Below are 20,242 nucleotides of genomic sequence, written 5' to 3'. Positions count from 1 at the left end.
TGCTCACGGCCACTCTTGGGTGCCTTCATGGCCCAAAATCCCCGGGGATGCCACAGGGCCACCCACTTTTTCCTCGCAGAGGGCACCAGTGCCCAGGAGGCCTGGACATAGAGGTGGGCAGGGAAATGGAGATAGGCTGGTGTCGAGGGTTAAGATTGCGGGGTGACAATCAAACCCTGGCAGATGTGTTGTCAACCTCCTCTCCCCCCCACTTCCCCCTTTTGCCCCTCCCTCTCCCCCCTTCCCACTCAGCACAGGTGATTGAGAGGGAAAGAAGGACAGAGAGAAGAGAGTTGGAAAAGTTCAAGATGTTTTACTGATGCTACTGATAAGAACAGAGAAAATAACACAAATATACAAAACCAATCTTGAAAGTCTCAGCAACTGCAGAGCCAGCACCCAAAGTCCTGGATTGGACTCTGTAGCCAATCGGAGCTGGATTCAGTCTCTCACTGGCCTCCGTTCGCAGGGACGACCAGCAAGGTCCTCTCCTGATGTCGGCCATAAGCAGAAGGGAAGGAAAAAGGCAAAAGGGAAGGAAAAGGGACGAGATCCTCGTGATCTCCCGCTTTTATATGAAGTATTCACGTGAATGGAATGTTATACACAGTTGGTCATCAGTTTCTCGTTGCCCCTCTCGTGAGATGTCCATCCGTGCTTATCAATAAGTTTTCATTCCATTGCTACGTTTATGTCCTGGTTTTGTTAAAAACAAGTTTCTCTTTTAGTGAATTTGCCTGTCAGCTAAAGCCTTCATGTCAACTGCATTTTCCTGGAGAACCAGACACATGTTTTGGTTAAACCTAGCAAGGGAATGCAAACTTATTGATAAGCACGGATGGACATCTCGCGAGGGGGGCAATGAGAAAACTGATGACTGAGCGACTGACCAATGGTGAATAACATTCTGTTCACGTGAATACTTCATATAAAAGTGGGAGATCACGAGGATCTCGCCCCTTTTCCCTTTCTTTCCTCATGGCCTTTTTCTTGTTTTGTTAACTACAGAACCAGCTGTTTGGAGGGCAGAGAAAAGATGGACACACGTCTCTCAAGCTAAAGGACCCCTGACGGAAGAAAGAACCTTGAAAGTATCTCAAGAACCGGGCAAACTGAAATTGAAGTTGACTCGGGGTTGTAAATGGACTGTGGTATAAGCATATCCACAAAGGGAACTTACCAACAGGATTGTGTAAGAAATGTCTAAGAATAGAAGATCAGGAAACCAGAGCTCGGTTGAGGATTCCAGTTGCCACTGGAAGAATAGAAAAAAAATAGCCAAGAATGGTGGGAGGTATTTACTGAAGGGGTGAATGGGAATTCAGAGAGTCCACCAGTGATGAAAAGAATAGAGTGCAGACAGAGAAATCAAATTCCGTGTTGCTCCTGTTGTTCCTAGGAAGTGAAGGCCAAGAGTTGGGAAACGATAATCGCCACGCTAACGACAAAAACAGGAAAGGCGGGGACACGGCCCTCGCTGCCGAGAAGACGACGAACTCGGCTGCCGGCTGCAACCTGCTCGGCCAGAGAGCGTGGAAACCTGGACCTGATCCTCTTGCCAGGAGCGGTGACTTATTCTTCCCAACTTAGCCTGGCTAATCCCTGTACCAAGTGCTACGAGCGTGTGAGAATAGGAAGACTAACCCAGTATGTTCTACATTATCACACTCGTATTAATTCTGGATGTTATGATAGAACAAAATTGGAGAAGTGTGAAATCCAAGGGCAGAAATTATGGGTAGCAACTAACCTAGAGAAAGGTGGACTCGCTGTAGGCTCTGCCTCCTGCCCTAGGGGAGAACAGAGCATCTGTTTTACACAAGCTGGTAGGAGGGGCTATTCAAATGGAGGGGGAGTGCAAGACAAAACTTGAAACAGAGAGGAGTTTAATAAATGCCCCATAGGAGGAATGCAAACTTGGAAAGATGGTGAATGGCCTGCACAAAGAATATTTGAATACTATGATCCAGCCACATGGGCCCAAGATGGAAACTGGGGATCCCGTACCCCTATATATATGCTAAACCAAATTATTCGGTTGCAAGCAGTGGTTGAAATAATAAGCAACCAGACGGCTGAGGCACCGAATCTCATAGCGAGACAATTGTCTCAGACCAGAGCTGCAGTGTACCAAAATCAGGGAGCGTGAGATTGTCTTTTAGCTGAAGAGAGGGGGGCGTCTGTGGGAAACTGAATACTTCGGAGTGTTGTTTGGAAAGAGATAACGATGGGGAAGCCATAATGAAAATAGCAGAGGAGATAAAACGCGTTGCACATGTACCAGTACAGAAGTGGAATTCTATACTTACTAGCCATTGGTGGGGTAACTTATTTGGGGGAGCCTGGTGGAAGAAAATAGGCTTCACGATAGTATGTGCATTTCTGGGTTTACTGTTTCTGCCACGTATGACCCCGTGCTTTGTTCGGTTAATACATTCAGTAGTCCAAGCCATGCAAATCTCAGGCACGCCTATAGATCCTGAAATGGCAGCAAAAGGAACGGGGTATAAACTAATGATTTTAAAAGATAACACCAAACTGGACCTGGCCATCGCACTGGGAAGAAGAAACCCAAAAGGAAAGCGCTAGGAAGTGCAGTGAGCGGGGTCACCACGCCAAAGAGCGCGAGCTCCCGCTGCAGCCCAACAGATGCCATTGCTGCCGGGGCACCAGCCACCCGGTCATCAGCTGCCCCAGAAGAGCAACACGAATGTTTTGTTCAACATGAGAATTTGTTTGTTCTTTGAGGGAGAAAGATAAGTCTTCTCCTGTCGAAGCAGCCTTCTTACTTGTGGTCCGAGAAAAGGTTAAATAGGGAATCATCATGTTAGTACAAGAATTTACTAACCTTCCCGAAAAGGGGGGAACTGACAGAGGGAACTAACTAACTAAATAACCCATTATGTTAAGAAAAAACAGAACCTCGTCGAATGCCAAGGTAAGAGGTTTTACAGCACCTAGATGAAAACTTGAGAAGACGAGATAACGAAGATTTACAGCAAAAGGGGGAACCAGTCTGATTTCAATCGACTTGGCAGCTTGGGTTCCAGTCCACTCAACATAATGAGCCAAAGGTAAAGAGGTCACTGTGACGAGGCTGAAGGAGCCTTCATCCAAAGACCCTCCTCAAGACCACCAGATGGCACTGCGCAGGTGCAACAGGGAGGGGTCAAGGAGGAGACTCTATAACCGTTCATTGCTCACTGTCCATCCCCTAAACTCTGTGCTCCAAATAACACTGTACCAGGAGGGGCAATGAGAGACAGTAACAAAAACTGTGCACTTATTTAAATCATCCTTAGACTCAGTCCCCTTGGACACGTTTCTTTTCATAACTCCATTCTCTTTAGCTCTGTACATCCCCACAGTTAAGGATGTGGCAATCATCTACTCAAATTGTTAGGGAACCTTCAGTTTCAGTGACGTTTGTTAAGTAACCCATTTGTAAATTCTACATACACAGGATTAACAATCCCCAAAGGTTTCATTTCATTTTCATCTCTGTATCTTTAGTCGAAGGGGGTCATCAGTTGTCAATACTTGCCACTCGTCATTGTCCTTTGGAGGTTCCATTGGCTCTTTAATCCGTGTCTAATGAGTCCACCCTTTCTCAGCTGGTCATACCACTGTCTCGGTGAGCAGCAGAACTTGAAATGCTCCTTCCCAATCTGGCTGAAGCTTCCGTTTCTTTCCAGGATTTGACCAGGACCCAGTTTTCAGGCTGAAACTTGTGAGCTGCAAACTCTAAAGGCAGAGTTTGTGCCAGAAGGCCTTGTGCCTGAGAGAAGATAGGTAAGACAACCCGAGTATACAGTTTTTGAGAAATAAATCCTTAGTTTCAAACTGTGGAGGTCCACCTGTTATTAAACTTTTGCTACCACTGCTGCTGCGGCAGTGCTCAGGAGGAAAGCTTCTCCCCATCTGGCAAGGTGATCAACCAACACTAGTATGTATTTAATTCGACCAGCTACAGGCAAATCACCTTGAATATTTTGAGAGAGTTGTAAACTTGGACCCTGCCCTCCTGCAGGCTGCTTTTTAAGTGCCTTTTTATTTAGTCTTTTACAAACCACCCATCTTTCACAAATTTGCTTGGCTATAGTATAAATTCCCGTATTACGTCACACATTGCTGGTGTTCCCCAATAACTCTCCTGATGTAGAATCGCTAATACCTCCCTCATGATTTGCTTATTTAACATTTCTCCACCATCTGGGAGTACCCATTTCCCACTCTGTTCCCTGGCTCCTAATTCTTGGAGGACTTCTTCTTATTTTTCATCAAAAACTGGAATTTCCTGTGAGGCCAGGACCTCAAGCGTGAGATAACTTACAGTTATCACTTCAGGCTTTAAGGCTGCTTCTCAGGCCATTTCATCTGATAACCAATCTCCCCTGACACAAAAGGAGTTTCCCCTCTGATGTCCCAATGGACATCATGTACTACAGCCACTTCTATTGGTGACATCAGATTATGTAACACTTGTCCAACTGGTTCTTCACAAACCAATTCTTTCCCTTTGCTATTAATTAGACCCCATTCTTCCCAGATTTTCCCAAAGGTGTGCACTACTCCAAATGCACATCTAGAACCGTTACAGATGGTACCTTCTTTTCCATCTAACATTTGCAGTGCCTGATTGACAGCGTATAGCTGGCATGTTTGAGCTGACCAGTTATTAGGTAACCTGCCCGTTTCTTATTTCACCACTCACACCTTCAACGATGGCACACCCATTGTGTCTTTTCCCCTGAATTATCCCTGAAGTCCCATCTATGAGGAGGTGCAGCCCATTGTCATCTCTCCGCAGGAAAGCAGCAGGGTTTAATTTCCTGCTTTCTTTCACCAGAAGAGCGGTGACTGCTGCAGTTTGCACACACTCAAGACACTGGCTCTAAGAGCTTAGATAAGTGTGCCACTGGCTGTCGCTTCCCCCCAGCCCACTTGCTGGTGGAGCAGTGTGGGAGGCAGAACAGGCCACCCTGTGCAAGCATTGCTCAACAGTACCAAAAACATCTCTGTATTATCAACACTGGTTTTAGCACGAATCAAAAAACATAGTCCCATACTAGGTACCACAAAGAACATTAACTCCACCCTGGCCAAAACCAACACAAACTTCCAGGTAATAGAATAGCTCTCAAATTTTCTCCTTATCACCCCCCCAGGCAGTAACTGTGCTTCCACACCCAGAGCCTGTAAAACGTTTGTCTCTAATAAATAAGCTGGGGAATCTTCCACTAATATATTCCTTCCCCACACACTTTTAATTCTTATTATCACAGATAGGGCTGGAGCGCCGCTCCCCGCGGCCGCCGTCCTGTCCGCGCCAGAGACCGCCCCGCCGCCATCTCTAGTGAGGGCACAGCGGCCGCGCTCTCCCCGCCCCGCCACAGACACCTCATCAGCCACCGCCCGAACGGCGCCGGTACCCGAGGAGGAGGACTCAAAGGACGTTAACTCCCCCTCCTCGGCGGGGTGCGCCGCCCGCTTCCCAAGAGCGGCTCCCAGAGCGACCAGCTCCCCTCCTCCCCGGCGGCACGGGGCACGGCCTCAGTGCGGCGGCTTCACTGCCCGCGCCGAAGATGGCGGCGCGACGGGAGCGGGAAAGCGTGAGGCGCTGCAGGCGGCAGGCCCGGCCCGGGAGCCCCCAGCCGCTCCTGCTCCCACGCACCCCCCCCGTTTGCTTTACATTTGTGTATCGTATATAAATGCAGAAACAAGGAGCAGCGGCACGGAGCAGGCTGCTGGGTACGAGGTGTTCCCTCAGCACACACACCCACACCCCCCCTGTCCCGGGCCGGGCCGCTCCGCGCGAAAGGGAAGGTGAGGGAAAAACAAAAACTAAAGGCACAGAGGCGTCCTGGCTGAAGCCGAGCTGTGCTCATCTACCCTTTGAATGACAATTCCAAAGGCACATCCCCACTCACGAAAGCTGGCGGCTCCGCAGGGTCCCCAGCAGACACAACCACCGGCCGGCGGGGCGGGGGGGGCTCTGCAGGGTCGGCAGTCTGAGGACAACGCTCCGCCCGCAGCCCCGCACCGAAACCGCCGGAAGGTCCCACAGCCTCCTTGTCAAGCCCAAGGGAATCCGAGCTGGGCCCGTATACGGTCAGTGCTCCAGAAGCTTCCCTGCTCCCAGGCGTTTCACTAAACGAGGGCGCCGTCTGTCAGCCGAGGGCTGTGGGCGTGACCAGAGCGCCCATCAACCGGAAGTGCCGGGCGCTTTCCTGCGGCTGCAAAGTGCTGCGACATGGGGCTGTGGGCCCCCCGGGGCGGGGCGCGGAGCTGCTGCGTCCCCCCAGTTCTGGGTCCCCCGACCCAGAGCAAAGCGCTCCCCTCCTCCGGCTGCCGACAGTCAGCCCGGCTTCTTGCACAGCCCCCTGGTTACCCCCTCACCCCGTCCCCCCAGTTAGTCCCAGGGGGTGTTTCTGAAGCCCATGGACACCTCAGCCCCACCCGGGGTGCAGGATGGGCCTTTGCTGGCTCTGCCCTGGTGCCCACCGGTTTGCTGCCAGTGCTCCCTCTGGGGGGGCCCTGGGTACCACCGGATCCACCTGGGCACCCCCAAAGTGCCTTTTTAGCGCTTATTTTTCTCCTGAAACGCAAACACAGCGGGGCTTTCTGCCATCCTGCCCCAGGGACCCCCACTCAGACCACACCGGCACTTGGTTGCTGTGTGCACATACGCAGGCACATCGCAAGAAGAGCCAGAGGCCACGGATGCATTTGCAAAGAGCAAGTTTTATTTTAGTTCCCTCTCTACTGGGGGATCTCCGAAGCCACACCTGAGCTCCCAGGCAGAGGTGACACAAACGGGGACGCAGGCGCTGGTCAGTTCAGCCCTGCTGGAAGATCGCTGGGCCTGCTGAGCTCGCCTGTATTTCAAGGCTTCAGGCAGGCGCAGCCTCCCGCTCTTTCTCACAACAAAGCAGGAATCTCAGACACAGTGATAAGGTGCCCAGAGTTTCTCCCAGGCCTGTGTTATCTAACACAGAGCTTCTACTCATCAAGCACACAAGGTCAGTCAGACAATTAGTGTGATGTGTGTGCTTTTTCTACAGACAGGTGCAAGTCACTTGAGCGTATTTACATTTAACTAACCTCCTCGCCAAATCTTCCCCTATATCCCCATACACACCCATGGCTATAGTCTGGCTTCATTCACCCCTCTGAGTCACCTGTAAAAGCCCATTGTGGTGGTGCAGATCCAGCAGGGCAATTGCCTTCATCCTCCTGCTCACTTTGGTTGGTGAAATTTGCACTCCAAAAGGGCCAATGGGCTCCTCTCTGCCTCCTGTTCCCAGCCCTGCTGTGACCTCTACCATCTCTCTTCCCTACCTTAGATTCAGCAGTCTATCCCGGACCTCAAAGGCATCGTTACGGAGGTGAAACGGAAGGACATGGAGAGCCACCGGCGAGCAGCTAAGCGCGAGCATTAAGGGCAAGAGGAGGACAGAGAGCCCTAGGGATGTTGTGTTACGTCAGTGAAGTTTCAGAACCTTTCTAGCTGTTTTGTCCTGCACAGTTGTTGAGTCCCTTTCATACTATTAAAATAACCAAAGATTTTGAAGTGTCCCTCCGTTTCCTGGGAGGGTTGGAAGCATCAGAGCATCTTCACCCCAGAGGCCGTGGGGTGTGAAGGGGTTTCATTAGAAGGAGATATGTTGTTGAATTAGTCAGGCCCAAAGGAATCTCAAGGCCACTTTGAGAAGCTGAGAACAGAATCTGCTGTGAGAAAGAGGGGCGTTTCTTCATTAACAGGGCCTCAGCATGGCGTGAGTCGTCGGACCTATCATCGGGGGGCTCCAGCGTGTGGACTGCCCACGATACTCATTTAGCGAATCCATGTTTGGAGCGTGGATTCGTGACTAGAGAATAGTTGCGTATATAAGGAGACATGTTTCTGTAATAAATGGCTTTTGCGTGATTCACATTGAATCGGAGTGCTGAGTCCTTTATCGTTCCAACAAATGGTGACCCCGACGTGATACTCCAAACGGCGTCTCACTAAGGTCGGGGAAAAGCCTGGAGCGGCCCAGCCGGAGGCGGCTCAGCTGGACTGAGAGCCAGGCGGAGACGTACGGACGTTCCGCGGATAAATTTTGTTGAAGAAGGCCCCGGGAAAGGTGAGCGGCTGGGAGCAGGAGGAGGGAAGAGTGAAGTTATGGGGCAGAATATATCCTCTGAGGAAGAAGCTATAGTTAAGATCCTCCTGCATATTCTCTCTATGAGAGGACTTAAATATGAAGAAAGTAGCGTACGTAGACTGTTGGTTTGTTGTAGAACTAACGGCTACCCGTCAGAAGCTGAGAAAGCTTTTAAAATTGAATTTTGGGACGATACAGGGCAGAAATTATGGGATAAGGTTAGCGACGGAGATGAAGCTAAACCATTAGCGACTACACGGAAGCTTATAATTTCCACCTTAAAAGAATTTAAGGCTGAGCGGGCTGCTGTTACTGGAATTTTTGCAGCGTTACAGCCTGATAAGAACTCTAAAAATAACTGTGAAGCTTACCCAGTTCGTGTTTTCAATACCCTCCTTACTCCATCCCCTGTTGTGCCTTCGGCACCCCCAATGATACAACAGTCTGGGGCGGAGGGAGGAAAATTACCGAGTGGATGGCCTCCTGTACCATCACACGACCCTGGAGAGACCAAGAAGTCCAAAGAACTGGAGTCAGATAATTTGTCAAAAGGACTGGTGAAAGTTGAGAATGCTAAAGTCGTAAATAAGTGTAACATCAATTATTTTACTGATTTGTGTCCGCCTTCACCGCTTTCTATCCTTCTAACTCCTACAAGAGAACAGAAGGAGCCGCCGGATAAGAACTGGGCAAAAGAACTGTGTGAAAGATCAGATCAGCTATTAGCGAGTGAATCCAACGGTCAGCAATATCAAGCTATGAGAGAGGTGCCTGAAACCAACAAAGCAGCCAAATCATTTGCAACTGTCAATCTGTAAATCAGGGTCCCAATGAGAATTACATACAATTTATTGACCACCTTCAAGAGACCATCAATAAGCAGATTGAAAACTTAGAAGTTAAGGAAGCACTGGTGTTGAAATTAGCAGTAGAAAATGCTAATGTTTGCTATCAGCATGTTATTTGCGAGTTTTACAGTACATATTATGTGTTCCTGTGTACCGTCTCTCTGAAAATCAAGCAGCTTGTCAGGAATGTGAGTTAATTGTTTCACTAGTTGTTTTTAAGTGCGCCATAAAACCTTCTGCCTGCTCTTCCCACTCAGGCTGCAAGCAGCCCTGTGCTTCCCGCCCCCCCCCCCCCCCCGCTCCCCCGCCAAGTCTTTTACTTGCAAGATGGGGTCAGGAATGATTGTTTTCAGTTGTGTTCCTAAAAAATCGGTATTGGGAGGTGTTTTAAAACATAGAAAAGCACTCGGACAAGAAATCATTAAATCTTTTCAGACAGTTTTACAGGCAGGGCGATTTGAACTTCAACAAGCTGAGAGAGACTTAACTGGTAACACACAGGTCAGAAAACTTGTTAAAGTCTGCAAGATGCTTTCCTTATTAACCTGTTTTCTTTGTGGGTATCTGTTTAAGAATGTTGCAATTTTGATAGGTCTTTGTTACATGGTACGATAAGTTCACAGTCTGTTAAATCATGAGATTCCGTTGACTCAAAATGTGCATTTTGTGATAATACGGAAGAACATGAGTAATTTAGTTCTTTACTGCATGAATGTGATGTCTATCCCTGTTTCTCTATTAGGACGGGATGTATTAGGACAACTAGGAGCAACTCTGGTGACAAAACAACAAAATTTCTAGAAGTGGCCATTGATGATGGGTGACCAGTACTTAAATTACAGTGGAAAAATGATGATCCAGTATGGGTAAATCAGTGGCTGCTCAGTAAAGAAAAACTCGCCCATGTCGAAGAGCTAGTACAGGAACAGCTTGAAAAAGGGCATTTAGAGCCGTCTACAAGTCCCTGGAATACTCCTGTGTTTACTATTCAGAAAAAAAACCAAAGAAATGGAGGTTGTTACAGGATCTTCGAAAAATTAATGATACCATGGAAGACATGGGAGCATTACAGCCGGGATTACCATCCCCTGTCATGATTCCAGAAAATTGGCAGATCTTAATAATTGACTTGAAAGATTGTTTTTTCACCATTGCTTTGCATCCTGATGACTGTAAACGTTTTGCATTTTCCATAAATTCTGTAAATAAGGCTGAACCTGCGAAAAGGTATCAATGGGTAGTTTTGCCACAGGGAATGAAAAATTCCCCAACTATGTGTCAAATTTATGTAGCTTGGGCCTTGCAATCAGTCAGAAAATCTCATCCTGAGTTAGTGATTTACCACTACATGGATGACATATTAATAGCTGGGGAAACTTTTTTGACTGATTTGTTGATAAATGAAGTATCTGATACATTGCAGCATAGAGGATTGCTAATTGCTCCAGAAAAGGTACAAATTCAACCAGCGTGGAAATATCTTGGTTGGGAAATTTCTCAGTCCACAGTGAAACCTCAGAAAATAGTATGTCAGCCTGTCATTCAACCCTTAAATGATGTGCAGAAACTAGTGGGTGATCTGAATTGGGTCCAGAGCATTTGTGGGATCACTAATGAGGATTTAGCTCCAATTGTAAAACTGCTAAAAGGTGATAGTGACATTAGCTCTCCTAGAACGCTTACTGCTGAGGCGGATGCTGCTCTGAAAAAGATTATGTCCAAACTTGTAAAAGCTTTCAGCCATAGGTGGAACCCAGATTATGTAATCGGACTACTAATTGTAAATAATACTAACTATCCTTTTGCTCTCATAATGCAATGGACAACTGGTAAGGAGCCGTTAAAGATCTTAGAGTGGGTGTTTTTGCATTTTCGACTCAAACGAACCATTACAACCAGGGTTGAGGTCTTTGCTCAGCTTATAATGAAAGGTAGGCAGAGAATAGTCGAAATTTCAGGGGCTGAGCCTGCATATATCATTGTTCCCCTCGTTTCAGAATATTTACAGTGGGCTTTGCAGAACTCCTTACCTTTTCAGATTGCGTTATTAGATTCTCAAGCTTTAATTAAGACATTTTCCCCTCCACACAAGTTAATGTCAGTTTTGAATATGGGATCAATGGAGGAGGGTCCCCCTCTTCTCTCAGAATTTCCTGTTAAAGGACCCACAGTGTTCACTGACGCAGGGGGTAAAATGCAGAAAGCAGCAATTACATGGAAAACAGATGGAAAATGGCACAATGTGATACTAACTGACCTGAAAGGATCAACTCAGCATTTGGAACTCAGGGCTGTAATAGAAGTGTTTATCAGATTTGCTCATAGCCCAGTGAATATTGTTTGTGATTCTTTGTATGTGGTAGGTGTGGTAGCTCGCATTGAAAGATCATTGCTCAAAGAGGTTCAGGATGCACAACTGATGTCTTTGTTCAAGCAACTATGGTTGTTGGTCGAAGAGAGACAACACTGATACTTCATAACACATATCCGTAGTCATCTGACAATTCAAGGCGATTTAGCTGAAGGAAACCGCCGAGCTGATTTTCTTGTATCTCCTGCCTGGGTTCCACCTCCAATAGATAGGTTTGGGCAAGCAGTACGCTCTCATAGTTTCCTCCATCAGTCTGCTCAGGTCTTACAGCGGCAATTTTCATTGTCCGAAAGTGAAGCCCGAGGTATTGTTAAAAGTTGTGCAGATTGTCAGCCCATCTCAGTAGGGCTGGGTGCAGGAGTCAATCCAAGAGGATTAGGAGCCTTGGAATTGTGGCAAATGGACGTCACACATGTCCCTGAATTTGGTAGGCTGAAGTATGTGCATATGTCTATTGATACATATTCTTTCGCCATATGGGCCACTGCTCAGACTGGTGAAACTAGTTCACATGTGCAACGACATTTACGTTCTGCTTTTGCAGCTTTGGGAGTTCCTGCACAGGTCAAGACAGACAACGCACCTGGTTATATCGCCAAAGCTACTGCCACCTTTTTTCAATTGTGGGGTGTTAAGCACATTACAGGGATACCAAATTCTCCTATTGGTCAGGCCTTGGTAGAAAGGATGAATCGAACTCTCAAGCATCAGCTTGACAAACAAAAAGGGGGAACTGACTGTACTACTCCACATGACAGACTAAGCAAAGCATTATATGTCTTGAACTTTTTACGCCTTCCGCAAGGGTTTGACATTACACCTATGATTCGTCATGGAACAAGCTTAAAAGGACACTTGACAGACCTTAGAGAAAATCAGTGTCAGGTCAAAATACGCAATGGAGTTACTGGTGAATGGGAGGGTCCTTCCCAATTAATAACTTGGGGAAAGGGTTATGCTTGTGTCATTACAGACCAAGGATCAAAATGGATTCCTGCGAAATGGATCAAGCCATGGCTGAATAAAGACAACAAAGATTCGACAGATGCAGAAGGACAGGAGGGAGATCAGTTGTGAGAATTGTCTCAAATGTAAACCATGAATTCTTATTCAGTGTTATAGATGCTCTTAGACCCAGTGGTCTAAAAGCTTATTAGTAAACAGATAAGGTACCTTCCATAGAGAATGCTAATTTGCACAGATAGTAAGAGTTCCAAAAGGGTGATATTACAATTAGATAATCTATGCATAGATAAGGTAAAAGTATAAGATATTTCTACCATGGTAACCTAATTTAGCAACTGGTAAGGTGTTAAAAGAGATATTAAGATTAAGCTATAGATCTTTTAAATAGGTTAATATAAGTTTTAAGATATTAATTCAATAATTAGCATATGAACAGGTTAATATAAGTTTTAAGATATTAAGTCAATAATTAGCATATGCTGATGGTATTAAGTACGTTACTCTATAAACTGCGCAGTTATAGATCTTTTAAGAATTTAAGAGAATATATTGTATTAAGTTGTCTGACTATTCTAAAATAGTGCGTTGGTAAGGTTGTCATAAGTAGAATTAAGGTTTTATATATGATATGAAGGTTTGAGTATAAGCAGATAGTTGTTTAATCTTATTAAGTAAGGTTTAGCTACATTATATGTAATTGTAATTATGCTGTTAATCACGTGTCCTATGTTGCAGTGTATTTCAAAGATGATTCAGCATGCTGTTTAAGGGGCCTGACTAGTTCAAGAACAAAAAGGGGGAATTGTGAAGGGGTTTCATTAGAAGGAGATATGTTGTTGAATTAGTCAGGCCCAAAGGAATCTCAAGGCCACTTTGAGAAGCTGAGAACAGAATCTGCTGTGAGAAAGAGGGGCGTTTCTTCATTAACAGGGCCTCAGCATGGCGTGAGTCGTCGGACCTATCATCGGGGGGCTCCAGCGTGTGGACTGCCCACGATACTCATTTAGCGAATCCATGTTTGGAGCGTGGATTCGTGACTAGAGAATAGTTGCGTATATAAGGAGACATGTTTCTGTAATAAATGGCTTTTGCGTGATTCACATTGAATCGGAGTGCTGAGTCCTTTATCGTTCCAACAGTGGGGTGCCTTTTCTGGCAGGTGGGATTCTGGTTGCAGGAGACGGTGTCCCAGCAAAGCAGGCAAAATAGGGAGAGCAGGCCGGGACAGGAGTGGAGCTTCAAATAAGGATTAGTACTGGTGTTCACATTGGGACCTTCCAGCCAGACTGAGCTCTGAGATGTTGAAGAGGGACGTCACAGCAGGGGGGCCGGTGCTTTGGAAGAGCTTCAGAGATTTTCCACCACCCCACCCAGCACATCTACAGATGTGGGTTTTGCTGCACAGCCATGTGCTGCGTACTAAAACTCACCTTCCCCCTCAAGATGTTGGGAAGGTGTGGAGAATGGATAGAGGTGAAGGATGAACCAGCCAGGGCGGTTGCACCGAGCATTTGGCTGTTCATGGCGAGGGCTGACATGACGAATGCAAAACAAGAGGCCTAAAAATGGCTCTGGAGTCCCACTGTGGAGTTCAGGCTGGGCTCAGAGTCTGTTAGGGAGGACATTTGAATGCACCAAAGACCCAATGACATAAGCTTACAGATTTGTGCATCAAAGAGACCATTGATCACATACTTGCTCCCTTCTCTCCAGTGGTTTTTCCTGTCCTGAGCCCAGAGCAGTGGATTCGGCTAATGCATCCTCCAGGAAAGTCTGAGAACAAAAGGCTGCTATCAGTGAACAAATATATCAAGATTTCAGGGCTTCGAGCATTAAAGGAGATTAACCTGGGGAGGCAGTTTCTTGCCTTTCCAAAGATTTCTCAGCCTGGCCCAAAAGAGAAACATTAGGTCAAGAGCCAGAAATGGAAGGGCTGGATGTCTCGCTGCTCTGTACTCTTGCAATACCAGAGAACTCCAAAGGATCTTGTTTCTGTTCCACTTCAACCACCCTGCTGTGACACAGCCTGAGACATCTCTCTGCAAAGGTCAGAGGTGCAGAAATCATCCAGGAGCCAAGCTTCCAACAGACATTTGTAGTGGCAGAGCCCCCCCCTGCCCCGGGGGGATGGGGTTGTCCCCAGCCTGGCTGAGAGGTGAAGCCAGAGGCAAAAGAAACTGAAGGAGCACCATTAGAAGGTAATAATGAGTGAGCAATCGCTGAACACACGCGTGCAGAGCGCTGGCCAGTACATGCAGCCTAGCATGTTATTGTATAGCACGAGTTACAACCAATCACGTTGTTGTAAGGCGCGTGGACAGGGCAGCCTTGCTATAAAGCCAGCCCAGTCCGACAATAAAGCGAACTCTGTGAACATCCCATTGGTGTGTCAGGTTCCGTGTCTCGCATGGAAAAAGCAACATTTCTGCTTTGCTGTAACGTGGGGGAGCCCCTCGCTGCCCCCCTAATTGGCTCGTGGGAGTCAGCAGTGTGGAAGGGAGTTAAAGCCTTGGAGCAAATGTCCTGCTTGCACTGAGAGCCCGCGGCCACCAGCCAAAATACCCTGGGTCTGTCCCCGCGGGGCAGCCACCCCCTGGCTCAGCACCGCCTTGTCCTCTGAGTCCCTGCAGCAGGACGAGCAGCTCAAGTGCCTCCAGGCCAGCATCATGCAGCTCCAAAAGGACTATGAGAAGTTCAGCTCGGCCCTTGCAAACCTCCAGCAGGATGGCCAGCAGGAGTAGAAGGACATCAAGGTGGGTGGCTGTAACCCGCAGTGCCGGCCCTGTTCCTGCTGGCTGTCCCAGCTCGTGCTGCTGTGGTACCCTGGCGTGGGAGCCGTGTGGGCAGCGCCCCTGGGGATGCTGAGCAAGTGGCTGTGCCTTGTGCTCCTGCCAGCTGCAGCTTCCCAGCGATGGAGGGGGCACAATGAGGGGGCACGTGTGGGAGGAGCCCTCCCGAACCAATCTTGGGGGGTGGGTGCAGAGGCTTTTTGTGGCAGGGGACGGTGTGCAGGTGGGGCTGTGCCCCCCAGGAGCTCCCCAGCCCTTTTCTCCCCTCTCCAGGCAGCTGCTGCCTGGTTTCCATTGCCTGTCCTGCGACCGGCCCCTCCACACACTGGCGCCTGGACTGTGAGTAACTGCCCCCTGACCCCTCCCTGGCGTCGAGTGACACATGGGGTGCCACCTGCCGGGCACTGAGCACCCCGTGTCCTGTCCCACAGGGAGCGGACGGGCGAGTGCAGGTACCCCACTGTTCCGCGGAGCTGCGGGGGCCCACACACCCTCACGCCCCCGCGCTTCCAGCCCCACCGCCCAGCACCCCAGGGCCGTCCCCATCCGGCGCCCGCAGCCCCAACAAGGTAGGGATGACGGAGGTGGGGAGAGGGATGCTGAGCCTGCGGGGGGATCCATCCGTGCCTCAGTTTCTCCAGGGAGAGTTGGCTGGGGGAGGGTTGCTGGGGGATGCGGAACGGGGCCCCGTGTTTGGGTCACACGCTCTCCCCTTCCCAGAAGGACGCGATGCAGCTGTCGGGCCAGGACGGCACTGATGGGAACCGGCAGGACGAGCAGCTCTACATGATGGGGGGCTCTCAGCCGCCCCCAACGCCAAGGGCCACCCCAGACACCACGACCTCGAGGAGCCGGCCAGGTATGGCCCTGTCAGGGCACCGGGGGGCAGAGGACACCCTGCTGTCTGGGGGGACGGGTCTGTGCCCGCAGCTGGGCAGGGCGGGACGGGGGTCTGGGGTCTGGGGTCTGGGCTGGGATGTGGGGGCAGCACTGGCTGCTGGGGCAGCCGCTCCTCATGGTGGAGCTGGAGGGAGCTGGGGGGACATGGGGTGTGGTGCTGGGCAGTGTGGGACAACAGCCTGCGTGCTTCAGGGTGGGGGCAGGACCCTGTTTGTGGGTGTCTGTGGCTGACCCTGCCCCTCGCCCCCAGGCACCCCCTCCTCGCTGCTCTCGGCCGTGCTGCTGCACCAACCAGTCCCGTCTCCCAGGCGCTTCACCCTGGCGCCGAGTCTGCTGCCGCCCATCCAGCCCCCCCGCAGTGAATCACTCCCTGACAGCCGGGCAGGACAGGGGTCCCGGCCCCGGTCCCACCGCCCCGGGCGCTGAGCAGGCAGCGGCTGCAATAAATGGTGATGGGCAACCAAGCACTGGTGTGGTCTGAGTGGGGTTCCATGGGGCAGGATGGCAGAAAGCCCCGCTGTGTTTGCTTTTTCAGGAGAAAAATAAGTGCTAAAAAGCCACTTTGGGGGTGCCCAGGTGGATCCAGTGGTATCCAGACCCCCCCCAGAGGGAGCATCCCCCAGCACCCCCAAGTCCTTCGCAGGGCTGCTCTCAGGCCCTCCATCCCCAGCTTGTGTTGACACCCGTGGTTGCCCGGGGCAGCTGCGTCTCCCAGGCGAGCTGGGTCCCGCCCCGGCCCGCCCCCGGCTCCTCGCAGTGTCCCTTCCCCCGGGCAACGCGGCTCTTCCCCGCAAACACCCGCCGGTGCCGGCCGGATGGAGCAGGCGGTGGAGCCGGTGCCCGGCGCCGAGCGGCTCTGCCGGTGCGCGGCGCGGGGGCTGGGGGTGCCGGCGGAGCGCTGGGAGCACTGGGCAGGCGGGGAGGCGGCGGGGCCGCTGCTGCGGAGCTTCCTGGCGGGGCCGGCGGGGCCGGCGCTGCTGCTCTGGCGGGGCCCGGCCGGGGAGCTGGAGCTGGGGCCGCCCCCGCCGCCCCCCGCCGCCCGCCGCAAGGGGCTGTTCTTCCTGCGGGCCCCCGGCGCCGGCCCCGGGGAGCTGCTCTGCGGGGACCTGCCCGCCGATGCCCTGCGGCACTTTGCCGCCCTCGTGGAGGAGGTGAGGATGAGGGGCCACGGGGGCAGGCTCAACATGAGGAGAAATTTGTTTGCTGGGAGATGGCAGAGCCTGGCCCAGGCTGCCCAGGGCGGGTGTGGAGTCTCCTTCTCTGAGACATTGAAACTCGCCTGGACCCACCTGTGTGATCTGCTCTGTGACCCTGCGTGAGCAGGGCTTGGACTGGGGATCTGCAGAGATCCCTTCAACCTAACCAGGCTGGGATCCTGTGAGGCCTGGGCAGCCCCGGAGGTGCAGAGGGAGCCCTGGCACCCATGAGTACCGGGTGCCCCTCGCACATGGCAGCGGGGAAGGTGTCCCCTCCTACAGACAGGCTCCTTGGCCTCCCTCCCTTCTCTGCTGATGCACTTGTACCCTTAACTCTGCCCTTTGCAGTACCATGGACGGCTTTAGAACTCATATAAACCACCTGAATGCTGATCCACATCAGCTCTGTCTATCAGTGGGGTCCTTGTGGGACTGATGTACCCACAGGTGCTGGAGGGGACATCTGCAGGTCACCTACTCCAAACCCCTGCTCAAGCAGGGCCATCCAGAGCCAGTTGCCCAGGGCCATGTCCAGGTAGCTCTTCATTATCTCTAAGGATGGAGACTTCACAACCTCTTTGAGCAACCTGGGCCAGTGCTCGATTACTCTCATAGTGAAAAAGTGTTTTGTGATGTTCAGGAGCCTCCTGTAGCTCAGTGTCGGGTTATCTCAGGTGGGCTGATGTTTTCTTAAAGAGATCGTCAAGAGGTTCGAGTGCTTTTGCTTTGCTGTGTTATTAGCCTGAACTAGACAATGTTGTTTCGGTTTATTCCTGATGGCTCCTCACCTGGAGAAGTCTCAGGAATGAGGCTGTAATGGGAAAGCAGAGGAGCTGCTGGATTTGAGAAGCTCTGATCATGATGTTTGGTATATTAAGATGGTGACTGATAGATTGGATTCCCAAGAGCAGGCTGCCAGACTGGTTATCCTGGTTTTGTGAGAAAACACATTATTTATATGGGGAGCTTTTGTTTTGATGAGCCCCGTGGTCTTGCGAAGTCTGCACAAACAGTGGTTTTGCATCACGGCTGGCCAATAGCATTGCAAGCACCGTCTGCTATGGGTAGATGGTGGGGTAGGAACACTTTGGCAGATCCTGTTAAATCCTGTTTTCTGAATGCCTTTGGGAGCCGGGATTGTGCGTCCCAGCTGCGTGTTTGCAGGCTTTGCTCTCCCCTGTGCAGACATGCAGTATTTCTGCAGGGAGCAGATTGTGCCTGGTTTTCATCCTATTTTCCTCTCAAGCTTCACTTGAAGGCAAAAGCAGCGGTGGTGCTGGGTCAGGCAGATGGGGTGGGTCTGCGTGAAGGTGAAAAAGGTCTTGAATTTCCTGGGGTTGGGGTCGTGTGTTCCTCTGCCCACACTTTGTCTTTATTCAGTGAGGGGTCACAGCTGGTGACCTTGTCCACTTGTTGCTTCACTCCTGCGGTGCCGAAGGGAACACACCTGCTCTGTGGGCTGGGGCTTCATCCTGAGTCCAGTTATCATTGTAACAGTCAGAAAGAAAATGAACGGCTATCATTTGCCTGGTTACAATATCACTGGCATTAGCAGTCCACATGCTTTAAGTAATAGAGACACATCTTGCTAATAATGCAGCTAAAACTGCTGAAGGTGAACTCGTCAGCACCTGCCCGTGTGTTCCCTGGGGTTGTGCTCCCCCTTCCCACGGCTCCCTGGGCACGCAGGTGGCTGGTCGGGTCTTCTTCGGGTCTACAGAGCCAGCCACAGTTCCAAAGAGTCTTCAGCATCCTGGGACAGCACCATGGAGGTGCTGAGCTGCTTTATTCCGTTTCAATTTTATGTCCATTTGCAGCTATTTTTATGCCTTTAGTCACCTCCCCCCCCTCCCCTACCCCCACCCTGAGTCCAGTAACACAAAGGGCTGTTGTTTGTCACTAGGGACAACCTGGCTTTGTTAGGCTGTTGCCACAGGCTGGTCCCAGTGCAGAGCCAGCCAGGATAGGTGACAGACACGGTGTTGCTGTCACAGCTCAAACAAGCCAAAAGCAGCTCAAATCTGGGCAAACCCCGACCAGCCCCACAACCCCATGCTGCCGGGTCAGTAAAAGTGCTGATAAAGGCAAAGCTCCTGTTTGGTGGGCTGCAGCTGGGACCTGGGGGACCCTCACCACCAGTGTATCCCAGGGGGTACCAGCAGACCTTCCCTTGCAGCACACTGAGCTCAGCCCAGCCCTGGCAGGCTCAAAGGGCAGCCTGACAGCTGTGCCCATGGGCAGGGACATGGGGACCAAGCACCGGGGACAGTTGTGAGGGCAAGGGACAGCAGCCCATGGGGCCATCTCCAGTTGCGGGCTTGAAAGGCTGGGAGAGCCTGGGGATGGGGCTGCTCACTTTGCCTACTGGCTTCCACCCTCCTTGGCTGCTTGGATTTGGGGAAAAGGGTGTTCTGCTGTATAAAGTGGGCCTGTAGAGATGCCCATTCATCATCAGCTGCCTCTATTTCACATGGGAACTGCTTGAGACAGCAATGAATATGGGTCTCCAGGCTTGGCCAAGCACAGACCTCAGAGCCTGGTGGCCCGTCCGTCTCCTGCTGCACTTTTTTCTCCATTGGTCTTCCGTGACTCCCGCTGTAGGTGATCGTGCCCATCCTAACGAACAAGAAGAACCATCAGGGCTGGCCACAAGTGGTGTCACAAGACATCGTGCGTCATGTCCACAACCTCAAAAGTACCATTTTCACAGTTGTTGGCCAAGTAGACGGCAAGACCTTGCTGCCTCTCCCAGCTGGCTCAGAGGGAATTGAGGACATTGATCTGGAAAATGAGAAATCGTGAGTACCACCCCAAAATAACAGGTTCTGGAAGGTCCAGAGAAGCAGATGCGTTTGTACATCAAGTTGTCATCGTGTCTGGGCTGCGTGCGTGCCCCTGTGGAACCCCAGGAGATGTGTGGGTGCAGTGGAATGAATCACTCCTCAGACAGGACGTGGTGCGGGTAGGATTTTGTGAGAAGTTACTGCTTCCAAGGCAGTGGGGTGACCTGTCCTCAGCTTCC

At 50.7% G+C, this 20,242-nt stretch overlaps 1 protein-coding gene across 1 annotated transcript in view; it reads left to right on the top strand.

Annotated features, from left to right (window-relative positions):
- Positions 1 to 19,821: 19,821 nt before the first annotated feature.
- The window catches only part of LOC136106378 (dynein axonemal heavy chain 9-like), a gene marked incomplete at its 5' end in the record, with an annotated part of 97,355 nt that continues 96,934 nt past the window's right edge, over positions 19,822 to 20,242 (top strand). Inside the window, one exon of the mRNA XM_071813641.1 lies at positions 19,822 to 20,018. Within this exon, the coding sequence (XP_071669742.1) occupies positions 19,822 to 20,018 (197 nt within the window). The remainder of the gene's footprint in view (positions 20,019 to 20,242) is intronic.

This window comes from Patagioenas fasciata, chromosome 11 (assembly GCF_037038585.1).
Source record: "Patagioenas fasciata isolate bPatFas1 chromosome 11, bPatFas1.hap1, whole genome shotgun sequence".
In the NCBI taxonomy this organism is placed as follows: domain Eukaryota; kingdom Metazoa; phylum Chordata; class Aves; order Columbiformes; family Columbidae; genus Patagioenas; species Patagioenas fasciata.
Note: the sequence above shows the minus strand (reverse complement) of the source record. Positions and strands in the feature narration are given on the sequence as shown.